Source organism: Centruroides sculpturatus, unplaced genomic scaffold (assembly GCF_000671375.1).
Source record: "Centruroides sculpturatus isolate CEXI.00-Female unplaced genomic scaffold, Cexi_2.0 scaffold867, whole genome shotgun sequence".
Classification (NCBI taxonomy): Eukaryota; Metazoa; Arthropoda; class Arachnida; order Scorpiones; family Buthidae; genus Centruroides; species Centruroides sculpturatus.
In genome coordinates this window covers 149,610-167,821 of record NW_019385160.1, presented here as the reverse complement: position 1 = coordinate 167,821, position 18,212 = coordinate 149,610, and the positions used below count along the sequence as shown (strand labels likewise).

Genomic DNA, 18,212 nt, shown 5'->3' with positions numbered 1-18,212 from the left:
ACTCCCAATAGTCCCGAACGAAAAGTAACATGGCAAAGGAAGGGTAATGGAAAAAGAAAACCTTTAAACTAGACAGGAGACAGCGAGAGGAGGATCCTGTCTCCAATATGGATCCAAATGCCTCCACCGTAGGACTAATCGTTAGTGAAGCCTCCAAGTTGCCTGAGGTAAACGTTTTTATTAATGGAGTACTAACCTCAGCCCGAATTGATACGGGTTCTGACTTTACTTTAATAAATGATTCCATGTGGAGGAAAATTTCTTTTCAGAATCGAAATATTCGGTTACAAGCTGGGCCGAATTTTAAGTTAGCCATTGAAGGAGGAAAAGGAACCTCTATTGGAAAATTTCTGGCAAAGATCCAGATTGGAAATGTTACCCTTCATCAAGAATGCGTTGTAGTAAAAGGACTTATAATGACATGCTTACTAGGGCGTGATTTCACCAAGAATCATGGAATAACAATGGATTTTAAAAATTTGACAGTTTCTTTGGACGTAAGTCAACCAAGAGAGAGAATTTCACCTAAGTGGGACGAACTCCAAACCACTTTGAGTGGTGAAAGGTTAGTAACTTTGAAAAACGTATTATTGCAATACCCGCAACTATTTACAGATAANACATAACTAAATCATAACATAACGTCTTGACAATAAAATTTTGTCAGATAACTGTAAACTTTCACTGTACAGTACAATCTAGAAAGTCCATATATGTTTTCTAAAAGAATATTTAAAATAAGTGGCATCTTTATTAAAAAGGAAATAAATGTATAAATTAATCTAATGAATCTAGATAAAGAAATTATTATTGGTCATTTTTATTATGAAGAAAATCTTGGTCATACTACTTTACCTATATTATCCTATGCTGATAATATTAAATTGATTAACCACAATTCTTCAATTTGATCTACTCCATTCACCTTTCCTTTTAGAAAAAGCTAATCTAAAAATTAATTTACAAAAAATTGTAGGTGTGTGTTTTTCACTCATTTGTAATCCTTAGTTGCTCAATTCTATATTTACAATAATCCCATAAAATATGTTAATATGTTTGATCCTAAACTTACTTTCAAAGGACATGCTGATAAAATTATTAAATCTCTAGCTATTTGTCATGGAATTCTTTAGTGTTTTTGCAAAACTATTTCCTCAAAAACAGTCTCACGTTCCATTTATTTTGCCAATATTCAACCTTTATTTGATTACTGTCTGCCAATATGGACTATGGCTGCCTCTTCCAATTTAGATAAAAAGAGTTAGATAAAATATTTCTTATTATAAATAAACTCTCTAATCTTTCTTTTACCCCTAATGTTAATACTGCTAGGTTCAGATTGGGAATTCCCAGTTTTACCAAACATATTAAATACTTTGACTATTTACTTTTATACAATGGTTCCATCTGTTCTGATTGGCTGTGTCTAAGAGTTCTGCCATGAATTACTTGAAACTAAACTTGTTTCTTTAACCTATCTTTTAGGCTTTCCATCTCAGATCATTTATCTATTGGTCTGTTCAGAATATGGGCTATGTGGAATAATCTCCACATGAAGATTTTCTACATTTTAAACACATTTGTAAATGGTTACTTTATATTAATATTACACAATCATTTGTTTTTATTTATGTATATTTTTTATCATGTATATTGATTGTTATCATTTCTTTATTTGTATTTTAATCTTGGTTATGGGGGTTATTTTTGGGGTTATATTTATGGGCATTATATCAATTGTCTTCTGACATTTCCTTCTATATATGGAATAAATAAATAATTTCAACAGTGAAAGAAATACTAATATTTTGGGACCTATGTAAAATGTAAAAAACAGTGTTTTACTGTATGCATTAAGAAACTGAAGCTACAGGTCTTCAAAAAGTCATGCCACCAATGGAAAACAGATTAGTCATTTAATGCTTGTTCTATTATGATGGCATTATTATTATTGATATCCAAAAACCTATGGCGTTCCAGATCACCTGATTTGAGTCACAATTATTTTTGTTATGTTATTTAAAGGGCTGTGCATAAAACAATCATCCTCATGCTTGCCCAACCTCAGGATAACATTCAGCATATCAAAAATAACATTCATGGAGTCTTTGCAGAAGGTTTCCCATAACAGGATAGGATCAAACAGGTTTAGTTGTAAAGATCAAGGCAGTGATCATTTGCATATTTAATATGAAAATACATGACTTTTTGAAGACCATGTATTAAACAATTCTAAATGTATCAGGATTATTTTTTTTATACTTTTTTTTAAATTTAAGAAACCTTTGATTTTTAATGTAAAATTCTATAAAATATTAAAATGAAATTCTTTCATTTACATTCTTCAATTAAAAAATTTTAGATCAAAATTTTTAAAAATTTACCTGGTCTGCAATTTGTCTAGCTAATTTATCTAACTTTGTGCCAAATTCTGAAATTTTTTTTGCAGCATTAATGACATCCATAGTTGTTTTTAATGGTCCCTTGCCTCTGTAATAAAAAAACAATTAAGAAATGATTAAATTTTAAGATACATACATGTTGGTTTTTAATTGTTATGTATATATTACCGTGTGAAATCTGTCATTTCCATCATAATCATACACATCTGTTTTGCTAATACAATTACATCATTTCCTGTGTCATCCCATTTGGCAACTTCTTTATCGAACTTAGTCTTTTCTGAACGGAAGTTTTCAACCTGTGCAGCAATCTTTTGCTTTTCTTCTTCTGAAACAAATCTGTATGCATCCTGTAATTTTATAAAATATGAAATTCTTTAATAATTTAAGAAATTATCAAAAGTAACTTGATACAAGTACAGGTAGTAAAAATTAATGAAAATAAAAAGTATGATCCAAAACATCAATAGTGTATTTAAATTAAGATATTAAACTACAATAATAAAATGAGCTATTAAAGAAAATGCTATAGAAGTTCAGATAGATATATAAATTGTTTTTAAGTCTGCATTTAAATTCTTAATCTTTTTACAAACTATGCCAATCCATTATGAAACAATTTTAACTACAAAATGGAAAATGAGTGAAACAATAAATTAATGATGCTCAATTAAAATGAACATATTCTCATTTTAATAATCTAAAACAATTATATATTCCAGTATATATAGAGGAGATCGGACCGAATGTCCGGATAGTGAAACTGGCAACACGTCCATATGGTAAGCAGGAGTTGCGAGTTCAAGTTCCACTTCGGGCCAATTCTTCCAGTTTATTCTAAATTAATTCAATATTATAATTACTAAATTTAATACGAGATGGCGCTTAACGTCTCCCTCTAGTGCCAAATTTATTTGTAATTCATAATTAATATTTCCAAATTATAGCCCAATTATTTACGGCAATCATGGGTGTCTAATTATCTTACTTTTTAATGAATAAGTCAAAAATAAAATCATAAAAACATGGGACATTTTAAGATCCATTACTAATAATTCATACTGGTATGATTCCCACATAAAATAATTGAAAGTAATTCATCATGATACTGTTAAACAATATCTAACACTATTGTATATTACATTAAATAAATTATAACTACAGCTTACTCTTGTGTTATTGATTCCACTTATTTCTGGATATTCATCATAATCAGTATGAGCACTTGCTGTTAAAAAATTTCAAAAATAAGAACATTAGATTCTAACAAATTAATTAGTTATTAGTAAAATACAGGCCTTGGAACAGAAAATGACTTCAAAATAAGTGAGAATAACAACTTCCAACAAGGAAAAAGTGACTAAACAGTGACTCAAATAAAATTAATTAGCCATGATGACATACGTTATTTGTAAGGAGTGAAGTCAGATTGCTATTTTAGGTTTATGAGTTTTGTTTCATTTGATGTTATAATTTAGTTTGAGAAATTGTCTTTTAAACAAAAGAAAACAAACTTACTTTCATTATTAACTAACAATATTTACGAATAAAGCAACCATAATTTGTAATTATGACTGGAAAATACTACTAATAGAGTTCTGGTTATTGGCATTGTTTGCTGCAGCTGCATAATTTAGAACTAATGTTCGCACATGGTCTAGACGTTTGTGTGCATTTCTCACTTCTGCATAAATGGTGTTGCAATTGCAAATTCCAGTCTGAAAAATTTGTTTTCATGTATGTTTCCCTCTTCTCACACTTGTATTAATGCAGCCTCACAGCAAGGACTCAGACTAGAGTCTCTGGCAAAACCAAAACGGGAATTTCTGAGTTCCAGTTTCGTTTGTGTGTGTCAAATCCAAGTTGGTTGACCAAAATTAGTGAAAAAAGTCATTAATTATTCTTTGCTATATCTGTATATTTTGATCTGTTCTTTACTCTGTTTCTTTATTTTTTTGTAGAGCATAACTGTAGGTTAATAAGTGCCGGGTTGGTCAACCAGTTCAGTAAGCAGGAGGTATCCAGTAGAAGATATATGGCATGTGTCTCTTTAAAAAGATTGAAAGAAAAACTGCCTGTATATTTATTGTTCTCATTCTAATGAGTTAGCTTGTTAAATTTTATAAAATTAAATTTTCAATTGGTCAAAATTATTAATTAGAAAAAAGTTTTTAGAGTTGCAGAATTATTAAAATTTAAAACAAGACATTTCATTAAAGAAAAAACCCAGAGACAAAGTGCATAACTTTCCTGGCAAAATAAGATGAAATAATAGAACAAATTTTAAATTAGTGTGAGGTGCATCTTTTATGAGGTTTTGTCAAAAACAATTTTCATATTATTAATAATTGAAAAACTGTAAATAATTTAATTTTACGGGTAGAGAAGAGTTTTATATAAAATTATAAATGCTAATAATGAGTAAAATCTTCAAGAAGCCCGACTCCACTCCAGTTATGACATGTAATCCCTTTCTATCTTCCCACTCCTCAATCTATAACCACCAAAATTTAATAGCATCAATGCCCTTTATACACAAGCTACTGCATGAAATTTCGTTTCTTAATCATTACCCCATTGTGAGATATTAAACAAAATAGATGCCAACACACATGGATTTTTTTATTTGTCGTTTTTAGATATAGGAGGTCTCAAAACACAGAGATTTGCAAAAAACTCTGAGGATCAAATAAGACACAATTCCAATATTTTCCCATGTTATGTACATAAGCTGGGAAAGTAAAACACTGTTTATATTTATTATTCATCAATAAATCTTGTAATCTGTTACAAAGCTATAAATTTATTAAATTGTCCCTTAATAAACTTTCCAAATTTTATAAAATATTAACAAACTTGAAAAAAATTTAATCAGTAATTTTGTTACATTATCATTTAAAGACCTCAAAAGTCATGTAATAACAAAATTTTCAACGTGCAACAAGAGAAAGATGTTATGGACATCACAATTTAAGCATTTAAATGTTAATTAATGAAGTAACTAACAGGTTACAACTTGGCGTCACAAAAATGTTGTTACTGATAACAGAAAAAGTGATATATCATCAAAATAGTTAGAAAAAAGTGACTAATTTAAAAATAGTGAGAATAGTGATCTGTTCCAATACCTGAAAATAGCAGTAATTCAAAATATTTAACATTTTATTAAATAATATAATTTCTTACATTTGCTTTTTGTTTCAGATGTATTTCCTTCAAATTCAATTTCAGTTTCTGAATCCAATTCTTCTGCAGTCTAGAAAATAGTAACAACCAAATTTATTAAAAAAATAAACTGCTTAAAAGTTAAAAACAATTTCTAGATTATGGAATATATTTCACAATATAAACTTTAATTCTTTACTTATGAAAACTTAGTTTAACATACATACATAAATTGTTACATATGACAGTCATAATTAGTTTCTCAAACATAGTATTAATTCTCAAACTGAAACAAAAACAATAATTAATTAAATTATTGTTTTTGGTGTTTGATAGAAATATGGTGAAGGAACCCTATATATTAAGATTTAGTGAAGTAAATAAAATTAATGCAGATATTCAATTTGAAATTGAAAACGAACATAACTGTAAAATAAATTATTTGGGTATTACAATAATTAGAAATAAATTGGGGATTGTGTTTATGAAACATGAGAAACCATGTAATAATACAAAAACTATAAATTATAATTCTTACTGTCTAATAAGTATTAAATTGTTCTATGATGGAAACACAAAATATGGGGAAGAACGATGGAATTGGGGGAAAGGCTACAGTAGACAGATAGGGTAAAAAAAGAATCTTTATTAAATAATTATCTGAGAAGATTGATAGATGTTTGGATTCAGAAGATTTTAATGACAGACAAAGTAAAGAATAACAAAGATGATAAAAATTATGTATCGTTTCTGTACATTAAAAGTGTAAATTTCTGCAGGATTGTAAGGAACCAAGTCCGAACGTTATTTTTATTTACTTTTATTTTGCTTATTCTATTTTTGTTTGGGGCTTATGTTTTGTTAGGACGAAGTTTCCTCACCATTCACCTTAGTAACTTAAAAATAGAAGAAAAACCAACTCACCGACGAAAGAAAAGCGCCGTAGAAAAACTCGCGCACACTTGCGCTTCCCAAGCGGAAAAAAGTAAGTCCGCACCGAGAAAAAGGGGGGGGAAGACCCCACAACCCAGTTAGGAATCGCTAAACCTTAAAAGAATAAAGCATCCCGATAATTGTTAAAAAGAATAATGTAAAAGGTTAGCGAAGTATTGTCGGAAAATAATCTGCCAGATAAACAAGAAAAATTTAATGTTACAGATAAGTATGTAAATGAGGAGAGTGAGCTCATTCAGAATTGTGACGTCACCTCACACTATAAAGCCTCTAACTCAAGTGAAAACGAACGAGGTGAATTCCTGATAGCAACGAGCTTTGGTGAGCTTCGTAGCAGTGAACGAGAGAGGTGTCCGATAGGATTTTGAAGTTATTCGATTTGTGGATCGACGATTATAGAAAGTCTTGAGAGTTTGAGGAAATAGGTTCCTAGTATATTGAGGTGACGATTAGGATCTTTAATTTATAAGAATTATTGTTTATAAGTTAATTCTTTGATTTTGTCGAATTCCAAAGGGGAATAGAATTAAGTTAGAAATAGATTGATTTGAGTTTGTCGGATTGATTCTTGTTGAGTTCCATTGAATAAATTATTGTTTGATTTTTACTAAATACTGTATAGAATTTATTAATAGAAGTTTAATTAAATATTTGATTTTGTTATTGACAAACTTTGTCATTATTTAATTCGGTGCACGCTTAAAGTCCAGGCCTGGCACACTAACGCGAATCCGCGTAAAGTACCCGTTAGGGAACGGCTATTTCCGGCACACAGTAGTGTCGATAATCGTTGGAAAGTCGGAAAAATAATATAGTACTTTACAACTGGCGCCCGAACAGGGACTCTAAGGCTAATATTAGACTTTATTGCTTTCTTTCATTGACTTTGAATTTAGCTTTAGAGGAATAACACCTCGTAAGTAAAAAAAAAAAATGGATGATAGTGCACCAGTAACCCGAGCCGAATATAACCAGTTACAACAGCAGTTGTCAGTGCTGTTGCAACAAGTGTCCAGTTTGACGAATGCCGTGACTCATCTGACTTCATGTGTCACGTCTGGAACTGTAGAGCCTACAACACCGAACGTTACAAGTGCTGTACGGCCCGAAACTTCTACTCCGAGACAGGAAGTGCCTACATCTAATGCATCGATGGTCTGGCTTCAGACTGCACCGCCGCCGCCAGCCATCCAATTTAACGGTAGGTCAGCATTAACTGCTAACGATTTTTTGCAGGACCTCGAACAGCATTTCCTGGTGAACCAAATACCGAACACTAGATGGGTAGATACTGCCGCTAGTTGTCTTCGCGGTAGCCCAGCAATGTGGTGGAAGAATGAAGGACGCCACCGAATCGGCAACAGTTGGCCGTTATTTAAACGATGTTTTCTGGACCTTTATGCTCCTTTAGCTGACGAAGTAGCTGTCGCTAAAGAATTATTTAGTCGACAATATACAGGAACCAATGGTGTCGAGCAGTTTATATGGACCACGGTACAGCTATACCGTACGTGGAGACCTTTAGCTCGTGACGAGGAAATTATACAATGTGTAGTTGCCCAGATGCCTCTTCCGTTACGTGAGTATCTGGAGAATCGCCGTTCTTATTCGTTAAACGAGCTAGTACGCACTGCAAAAGAGTACGAATTCAGAAGAAATGACCAAGGTTCTTCTGACAGTGCAAAGCAGATTAAGGACTGTCGAAAAGTAAGTAAGCAGATAGAGCCGAAAAATTTTGCACCGGCAAAGTCACCCATGACCTGTTATTCATGTGGTGAGGTGGGACATTTTTCGAGGAATTGTCCCAAGGGGAAAAGACAAACTGATCAAACGAATGTCAAGACTCCCAATAGTCCCGAACGAAAAGTAACATGGCAAAGGAAGGGTAATGGAAAAAGAAAACCTTTAAACTAGACGGGAGACAGCGAGAGGAGGATCCTGTCTCCAATATGGATCCAAATGCCTCCACCGTAGGACTAATCGTTAGTGAAGCCTCCAAGTTGCCTGAGGTAAACGTTTTTATTAATGGAGTACTAACCTCAGCCCGGATTGATACGGGTTCTGACTTTACTTTAATAAATGATTCCGTGTGGAGGAAAATTTCTTTTCAGAATCGAAATATTCGGTTACAAGCTGGGCCGAATTTTAAGTTAGCCATTGAAGGAGGAAAAGGAACCTCTATTGGAAAATTTCTGGCAAAGATCCAGATTGGAAGTGTTACCCTTCGCCAAGAGTGCGTTGTAGTAAAAGGACTTATAATGCCATGCTTACTAGGGCGTGATTTCGCCAAGAATCATGGAATAACAATGGATTTTAAAAATTCGACAGTTTCTTTGGACGTAAGTCAACCAAAAGAGAGAATTTCACCTAAGTGGGACGAACTCCAAACCACTTTGAGTGGTGAAAGGTTAGTAACTTTGAAAAACGTATTATTGCAATACCCGCAACTATTTACAGATAAGCCGGGACTAACCAATATGATAGAACACGAAATCGTCACCGACAAGGCGACACCAGTATGTGGACGTCCTTATAAATACTCTGACGTCAAGTTAAAGGAAATGAACCGCCAGATAGCGGAAATGTTAAAAGATGGTATCATCCAACCATCAAATTCTCCGTGGGCCTCACCAGTCGTCATGGTTAAGAAAAAAACGGGCGATTGGAGATTGTGTATCGACTATAGAAAGCTAAATCAGGTAACAGTGACTGATAAATATCCTTTACCGATTATTTCAGAATTACTGACTTCACTTAAGGAAGCGAACTTTATAACTACGTTGGACTTATCGTCTGGTTACTGGCAAGTGCCGTTAAAGGAACAAGACAGACCGAAGACTAGTTTTATTACAAATAGTGGATTGTATGAATTCCTAGTCATGCCTTTCGGTCTCAGAAATGCCCCAGCAACATTCCAAAGGCTAATGGACAAAGTCCTAAAGGAAGAAAAAGGAAAGTATTGTCAAGTTTATTTAGACGATATTATTATATATTCTTCTAATTTTACAGAACACATCGAACATTTGACCAATGTGTTCGAAAGATTGGCAGCTGCAGGATTAACCATTAAATTGGCTAAGAGTCATTTTTGTCGCCCAGACGTTCATTACCTGGGATTTAAAGTCAGCAATAAAGGCATTGCGACGGAAGGCGAAAAAGTAAGGGCCGTTCGAGAGTTTCCGAAGCCCAGAAATACGAAGGATCTTAGCACCTTTTTGGGAATGTGCAGCTGGTACTGTAGATTCATACCTAACTATGCAACTATCGCCAAACCATTGTATCAATTACGGCGGAAACGGAAACGTTGGAAAAGTCGGAAAAATAATATAGTACTTTACAGGATAACCTCCCAGATGACATTATTCTGGAGACAACTTCTTTTGATCTAAAAACTAATACATGAACAACATAAGACATGCATCTAACAGATGAAGTTTCACACATGATGGCAAGTCATGAACTTGCAGGGGTGAGACAAAGGGACAGGAAGATTGTTCTGTCTAAGCTAGATTTCTCTAGCAGACCAAAGAAACTAAGGGAATAGACAATTATGATATTTAGGTTTACTACATTTATAAAATATTGGTAAATTAATTAATTTTTCAAAATAACAATATAAACTATTTTCATAGTTTTTTATTATCTGCAATAGAATTTATGAAAAATAATTCAAATTTATTATTTAAATTGAAATAAATTTCTCAAACTATTACTATTTGTTTCCTTAACAATATGACATATGCAGACATTAACTTGTCATTTAACAACATGACTAATGATTCATATACAATAAATAAAATTTTTATAATTATTGGTTATTAAATGCTCATAATGTTCTATTAAATCAAATGTGTTATTTACATTATGATAATCTAATATAAGTAATTTTATTGCAAGTTCATCAAAATTTTTTTTAACATTATTAGAAAGAGTAAAAGGTTGTCTAGAAAAATGTAATTTATTAAAATAAAAGACTCATTAGGGTATAAATAATAATGACATTTTTAGCGAAATTGAAAGTAACCATACCTAAACCTTGTTTAACTAAGATGGCCGGATGGCCAAGTGGGTCAAGGTGGCAGCTTACCTAACCTGTATGATAGGAGTGGTCTGTTCAGAGATGTTGGACCCTGTCCCTCACCACCCAGTCACCATGGGCCTGTTAAAAGAGGCCCTCTTAGTTCCCACAGGGCAGAAAGTTAAAAAAAACCTCATGTAACTGAAAAGAGGTGTTTGTTCATATCTATACTATTATTATGAAGAGGTAATGTTTGTAAGTTTGTTTGCAGCAGGTAATCTCCGAAACTACTCATCCGATTTCAAAAATTCTTTCACCAATATTTAGAATGGAACCTCAGGTTGGACATAGGCTGTGTATTATTCCGTTAAACATTCATATAAATTAAAAGATATAATCTAGATTAAGGGTTTTATGTCAACAGATGGTGCTATGAGTACGATGCCCTAAGTTTGCTTTTCTGTGAGGCATTATGCTTTTCTGTGAAAATGAACTAAAGCAGATCATCATCTATCTATCTACATAAATAAAAATGTAATGCTTGTTTGTTCCTACTGATTCCTTTGAAATTTTAACACAACGCTGCATTCGAATAGGCACGTGTTTTTATATAATATACATGTTGAAATTACCTGTGAAAATGATGCATTTTTATATCTGAATCAGTATCTGAAGATAAAAGACTGCACTCATTTGTTCAAATGTGCTTTAATTCATGAATAAAAATATTTAACAATCTTTTGGGGAATTACTATTAATAGTAGTCATTTTCTTGAATAATATAAAAAATTGTATATTTCACATAATTCAGTTGCATTATTTTTCTAAATATTCAGCATGTGCTCCTATAAAATTTAAGAAATGTTACTTACCACTATTTTCAACCAGACACCTCAAATATATTTTTATTTTTACATTATCAAAATATCATCTATGTGCACCTTAACAGAAAATATCTTAATTCCAAAAATGATTGAAATTTTCTACTTTGACCATATTATTTAAGATTTCACTTAGAACTACAGTCAATGGAGAAGTCTAAAAAATGAAGTGCTTGTTGCAAAAATTACTCAACCCATTTCTAAGACTGCACTCAACCACAAAAATAAATTTTCTTTGGACCAATATTATTATAATGTAAACAGTGAGCACTAAAACTAATCTTTAAATCTATTTTTATCAATCATCATTTATAGATGAATCAATAAAAAAAAACATTAACTAAAGTTTATTATTTAAAATAAATAAATTCTTACCCTATTCATTAAAACTGCTCTTCGAATTTCCCGAACGCCATCATATACCAATCGTGAAGCATCAATAAATTCATTTTCATCTAATTCTTTAGCTGAGCTTGATCCTAGTGCTTCAACAGCTGCTTCTACTCTTTCAGCAAAATTAGGCATAACTGGAACATTCATATAATAATAAAAATCTCTTTCTCATTTTAAAATTAATTTAATAAATTTTTCATATTTCAAATTTTAGTTCATAAATCATTACCTTGTTCCCTGAGTACTGCAACAGCTTTCAAAACTCCATCTGTATAAATTCCTGGTTCATAATTATCCATTTCAGTTGTTACAACATTACAAACCCTTGCTGATCTTCCTCTTATTGCTCCTGCAGTTCTATCTAGTGTATCAGCATCACCCTCTTGGAGTGCCAAGACACATTTATTCACATCTTCAAGAATATGACTTTCTAAAGAGAAAAATATCAAATAGAAGCAGTTTTAAGTCAAATACAAATAATTTTTAAGTTATAATTAAAGTTTCAAATTTGAATAATTTATTTTTTAGAAATTTAGACTGAATTTGTGATTTTTCAAAAAATAATTATTCTCGAATACATTTAGAAAAACTGATTTTGCTGTAGTTCTTATTTTTAATTTTTAGTTACATTGATTTAATCATTATATTTGTTATTTAAACATTTTTTTTATAATAAAAATAATTATTGATACAATACAACAATGTAGTTTGTTTAACCATTAAGAACATAATTGTAAACAGACTGGAAACTGTATATGAAAAATACAAATAATTAAAAATTTCATAAAAAGACATTTTCTTCTTTCAAAGGAAAAAAACAAATTAAATAAATAAATTAGACCATCTTAAACAACAAGTTAAAAGTTAATACATAATTTTACCACTAAAACAATAACTTAAATTAATAAAGTTTCAAAAACAAGTAATTTTAAAGGTTGTTCAAATGAAACAGACCATGCTAAGAGCATTATTAATATTTCACAAGTATATGCAGCAGTGTACATGCTGAGACATGCAGAAATATTAAGCAATGTAGTCAGTTTAAATCATGCATAGCTTTTTTAACAGACATATTTTACCACTCTGTATTGCATATGTGTATTTTTTGGTTGTTTTTTAATGATTTATGCATGCTAGGCTTGTAAACTTCTTGTTAAATATGTTAAATTCTTGTTAAAATAATTTTTAAATTAGATTAATCTGTTCCAGACTCTTGGAAATCTGGAACAGATTAATCTAATTTACATTATTCCTTAGGGAAAAATCCATTTAGTACTCAAGACTTCCAAAACAAATTAAGTTCAAGTACTGAGGTACCACTGTATTTATTTAAAAACTTTTATTAAACCATCAACAAATTATGAATATTGAATTTGTGCATTAGAGTGTAGTAAACCTTTTTCTTGATATGGCTCTTTCTTGAATGAGTCTCTTATAGGAGTACCATCATATTGGTGCACAGCATTGTAATGCACATTGAGGCTTCTTTTTGGACTCTCCTCCCTATGGCACTAAAAATGTCTTTTTATCAAACATACTGTGGGTTTGGCCAGGCCTACAATGGGAATGGCTGAACCTAGGCCAAATGGCAAGAGACAGGTCACACAAAAAATACCTGGAGTGTTGCTCACCTGAATTTGATCCTGGGTCTCTCAGAGTGATAGGCTGCCATTTTAACTCTCTCAGCCAACTGTTAGAAACATGGTTAAAAAAATCCCAAATGCTGTGCAAACATCTTCACCGTTACATGAAAATTATTATGGTATATGTTCATGTTCTTCTGTGACAGAAATTCTCCATATTCATATTTATGACAATGGGGTTTTTCTGTCTCAATTTTCATGTGGCCTTTTTATAGAACTGTTCACTAGAAATATAGTGTGTGAACACTTCAGTTTCACACACTATACTTCTAGCTACATTAAGGAGTATGATAATTTTTTCCTATCTAAAAGTTTAATCTGAATTATTTTATCAAGTAATTGAGATTATATATATATAACATAGTTAAACATTTAAAGCTGCTATGATTTTGTGCCTTTCTTTCATTTCTTTTATCTTTTATTATTGAAATGAATAAAAAAAGACTTATGTGATAAAACACAAGAACAAATTTCTTTTTAGATTTGAAGATTTCTTTTGATAATAGCAAACAAGTATTTTGTTTCTTTTTAGAAAGCAATGATGTGTTCATTAAAGAGTCATTAACATTTCTAATAAATGTTAATTTCTCTTAAAGTTGTAGCTATTTTCTAAATGAAAATAAATTTCACTGTAGATAAAAATTTTTTGCAAAATTCTTTCTCTGAAAAATTTTATCATTGATAATTATAATTATCTATACTATTTATTCTCTACATCTTACCAAAAAGCAAAGAAAATATAATGCTTTTAACTTATTCCTAAGATAAAACAATTAACATTTAATAACTTGAATTTTTTACAGTGATTATAAGAAATTTCAATATATACAGNGTAGAGCATAACTGTAGGTTAATAAGTGCCGGGTTGGTCAACCAGTTCAGTAAGCAGGAGGTATCCAGTAGAAGATATATGGCATGTGTCTCTTTAAAAAGATTGAAAGAAAAACTGCCTGTATATTTATTGTTCTCATTCTAATGAGTTAGCTTGTTAAATTTTATAAAATTAAATTTTCAATTGGTCAAAATTATTAATTAGAAAAAATACACTTTAATATAATGCTTTTAACTTATTCCTAAGATAAAACAATTAACATTTAATAACTTGAATTTTTTACAGTGATTATAAGAAATTTCAATATATACAGGGTGTATCAGAATGACGTTTTAAAAATTTGGAGGAATGTAGAGGATGAAATTTTGAACGTTTTGATATAAGGAACCCATAGCTGGAAATGTGATATAAAGTTTCTACAGCGGTAGGAAGTGCTTGACCACTCTTCACTTTGGTAGCTACCCTTCTGTCCATTGACATCATGTTATTGTTTTTGACTTCTTCCTCTGAGGTTATGTAAAGTCCCTTGTGTAGGCAACACCTGTAGGAACAGTTCATAAGCTTATGGAGTGCATCTTTACAGCATTTAATACCATCAGAGGACAAAATATGGTTCGTCATTGCACATTATGTAATGAAGTTGGTGGTCATCACATTGAACATTTACTCTAAAGTAGTGCAGCCACTGATTCGATGTACAGTTTGATTGTACTCTACTGTTTTGTCAATAAAACTTATCACAAATACTGTATTCTGTTGTTTCATTCAGCATACCGACTGCAAAGTGCTGTAGAAACTTTATATCACATTTCCAGCTATGGGTTCCTTATATCAAAACATTCAAAATTTCATCCTCTACAATCCCCCAAATTTTTAAAATGTCATTCTGATACACCCTGTATATATTATGTTCATACCAGTTACTCAAATATAACAATTAATGCTCATATATAAGAATATTCACAATTTGGAAGAAATAATAAAATGTCTTTATGTTCTAACATTCTTTCATAACTTTAGGAACAAAAGTCTTTACAGTCAGAGTCAACCTTTTATTTGAGGTTACTTGTCCACCTCATTATGTAAAAATGTTTTAAAAAAAATTTCCAGGTGAAGGTACAGTCATGATAAAAATATTTTTTTTTAAGATATTTTCTAATATGACAATTATTTATATATTTATTTATTACTGTCCTTGGCCATTTCATTACTTAATGTACTAATTGAAATAATTAATTCTATCAAACTTATAAGCTGATTTAAATAAGTTAAAAAATTTGTTGTTTAATTGAAAAAATTAAGAATTATTTTTATTTATAATAAAACTGTTGGTATCAAAAACCATTTATACATACATATAATTTTTTTTTTACCTGAAACAGCAAGGAAATCATCAATTGTAGTAATGTCATCCACTGCTTCTGTAAGTATTCTCACTTGATTCTCCCAGGCATCTTTAAAGGCATCCATATTTTCTTGTGCTACTTTTGATTTTGGTCGGGCAGCAAGAATACGAGCAGCATTTATAACCTAAATATTACATAAAATTATATATGTTAATTAGCCAGTCAAATTTTTTAATTGATGAATTTTAGCAAATGTAGTTTTATTGTGATCATTTAATTCATGTAACGTTACACTTTTTTTTAAGCTAATTCATTGGATTTAAGATTCAAAAGTTTTTTTAATAAAACTTTAATAAAACATTACCTATACATAGATAATCTACAAAATTAAAAAATAAAAAATAATTAAAATTTTTAAAAAATCGTCAGTGAATAATTGTTTTAAAATTTTTCTTAAATTCTGAAATGGAATTTCTTATAAAAATAAAAAAAGTTTGTTTATTCTTTGAAAAATTTGTAACACTTTAAAAATATTTATCCAATAATCTTTTTTGCATACAATTTTTTGAAGTAAAAATATTGCTATAAAATGACAAACTACAAAAGTTCTGTTACTACTTTTATTGCATTACCTGTGGACAGAGACCTTCTATTTGGAAAGCAGCAAATCGAACCATTTTTACACCTTCCTCATTATTTGACATGGAACAGGCTAAGTTAGCAACCTAATGTGAAAATAATTTAAATTTAAAAATTAATTTAAAAAAGCCTATTTATTATTGAAACATGTTATATACCAAACAGTTAAAAATTACCTCAACTAATTTATTTGCATGTTCTGTAAAAACTTGAGCATATTCTTCTACTTCTCTTTCATTTCCAGCTTTTGCAGCTTCTATTAGTACAAGCAATGGCACACTCGTTTCAAGGAAAGAATCAGAAACATGATCAACTACTGCTTTTCTTAACTGGCGTCTTAAATCTTTTGTTTTGTGCGTCATATGTTCAATGGCTTTATCAAGAGATTCAGAAGATTCCTTTTTACCAACCTATTAGAAAAAAAAAATACAATTAGCTACTTCTAAAAAAATTGAATTAGATACAAGTTTAATTTCAATTATTTAACTATCTTTTAACTTCAGCAAATGTACTGATAAATTTTGTCAAAGTTACTATTTCAAATACATTAATTGTATTGTTTTTTTTCTTTTCTTCATACATCCAATACTAATTTCATATCAAAATTAATTTAAAATCAAGTGATAAATGAAATTCATTTAGAAAATAGAAAACTGATTTTCATTCAATATTATTTTCTGAAGAGAAAATAAAAATGCTTTAAGTTTTTCTAAATCTATTATATTCAATATATACCATTATTGGTATATATTGAATATAATAGATTTAGAAATGTATTTCTTTCTACAAAATAAATTTTTTCCTCAAATGTTTTATTTGTAAAATTAATCATTATTTCTACTTTACAACATATCATCTTTAGTTTTTTAATTTTATAACTGATAGTAGCACATGCTTTTTTATTTATATATAACACTATAATAATAAGTACAGAAGCAAATATATTTCAGAACATTTCATAGTTCAAAGGGACTGTAAATGGTAAAGTTCCAATTGTTGTTTCCTTTATGCCATATTAAAACACATTATTTAAACAGTACTTCTGTACTTAACTGGATGTCTTCTTAAACACACTCAAAAAACCAAAAAGTTTTTTTCCACAAAATAAGTAGCAGTAGCCTACACTTTCCATCAGAACATAAAATGAATATAACCAAAATTTCATCTGGACTGGACAAAGACTGCAGGAGTTATAAGGAATTCACATACACAAACACAACCGTGATGGCTTTTTTTAGAAAATATTTAGTATGATTAACTACTCCTATAAAATTACATTTATACAGAGATAATTAGGAGAATTTTAGATAAAATAGAACAATTTACAAAAAGCAAGACCTATATGCACAGTCCAGTATTGTATTTACACATTAAGAAATATAGTACAGTACTGCACACAATAAAAAAAAATAATAAAAATAAAATTTAATATCATATAGAATCCACATCAAAAGAAATACAGTAATACCTCGACTTACACTACCCCGACTTACGCAAACCTGGAGTTACGTGATTTTCAAATCTCGTCGATTCATCTTTTGTTTGAGAGCCACACAACCCTTGATTACTCACTCTCCCCACACTATTGTTCAGCTTACATGTTCGGATGTGTCACGCAGAATCCACACATAGCTACAATTTATTTTGTGTTATTTATTTCTGTGTTTGTTATATCTACGGAGACTTGAGAGACTCTACTATGTCATCCAAACGAAGTAGAACTAATTCTTCTGCATCAAACAAGAAAAGAAAAACTTTATCTTTGGAATGTAAAGTTAACATTGGGTATGTTCGTAAAGTCGAACGAGTTAAACGAGAATGACGTCATCGTTATTCCTATTTCATTAGACTTTTCAAATGATTTGTTACTAGCACGTTTAACTCGTTATTATTAAAGACTTTGATACAAAAATGAAAATTTGTGAATTGGCAAAGAAGT

The 18,212-nt window shown here is 30.4% G+C and overlaps 1 protein-coding gene across 6 annotated transcripts in view; it reads right to left on the bottom strand.

Moving 5' to 3' along the window:
• The window catches only part of LOC111635599 (catenin alpha-like), an 80,260-nt gene that overhangs the window by 13,512 nt on the left and 48,536 nt on the right, over window positions 1-18,212 (bottom strand). For 5 of the 6 annotated variants that reach the window (XM_023380604.1, XM_023380605.1, XM_023380603.1 and 2 more), the window contains exons 9-17: window positions 16,450-16,683; window positions 16,267-16,359; window positions 15,662-15,818; window positions 12,043-12,243; window positions 11,796-11,947; window positions 5,589-5,658; window positions 3,572-3,630; window positions 2,571-2,752; window positions 2,343-2,490 (exon numbers count right to left, since the gene is read on the bottom strand). In XM_023380604.1, the coding sequence (XP_023236372.1) occupies window positions 2,373-2,490; window positions 2,571-2,752; window positions 3,572-3,630; window positions 5,589-5,658; window positions 11,796-11,947; window positions 12,043-12,243; window positions 15,662-15,818; window positions 16,267-16,359; window positions 16,450-16,683 (1,266 nt within the window). In that variant the 3' untranslated portion in view covers window positions 2,343-2,372. Of the gene's footprint in view, window positions 1-2,342; window positions 2,491-2,570; window positions 2,753-3,571; window positions 3,631-5,588; window positions 5,659-11,795; window positions 11,948-12,042; window positions 12,244-15,661; window positions 15,819-16,266; window positions 16,360-16,449; window positions 16,684-18,212 lie in introns of those variants that run through there. The other variant, XM_023380606.1, reaches the window with a different exon arrangement.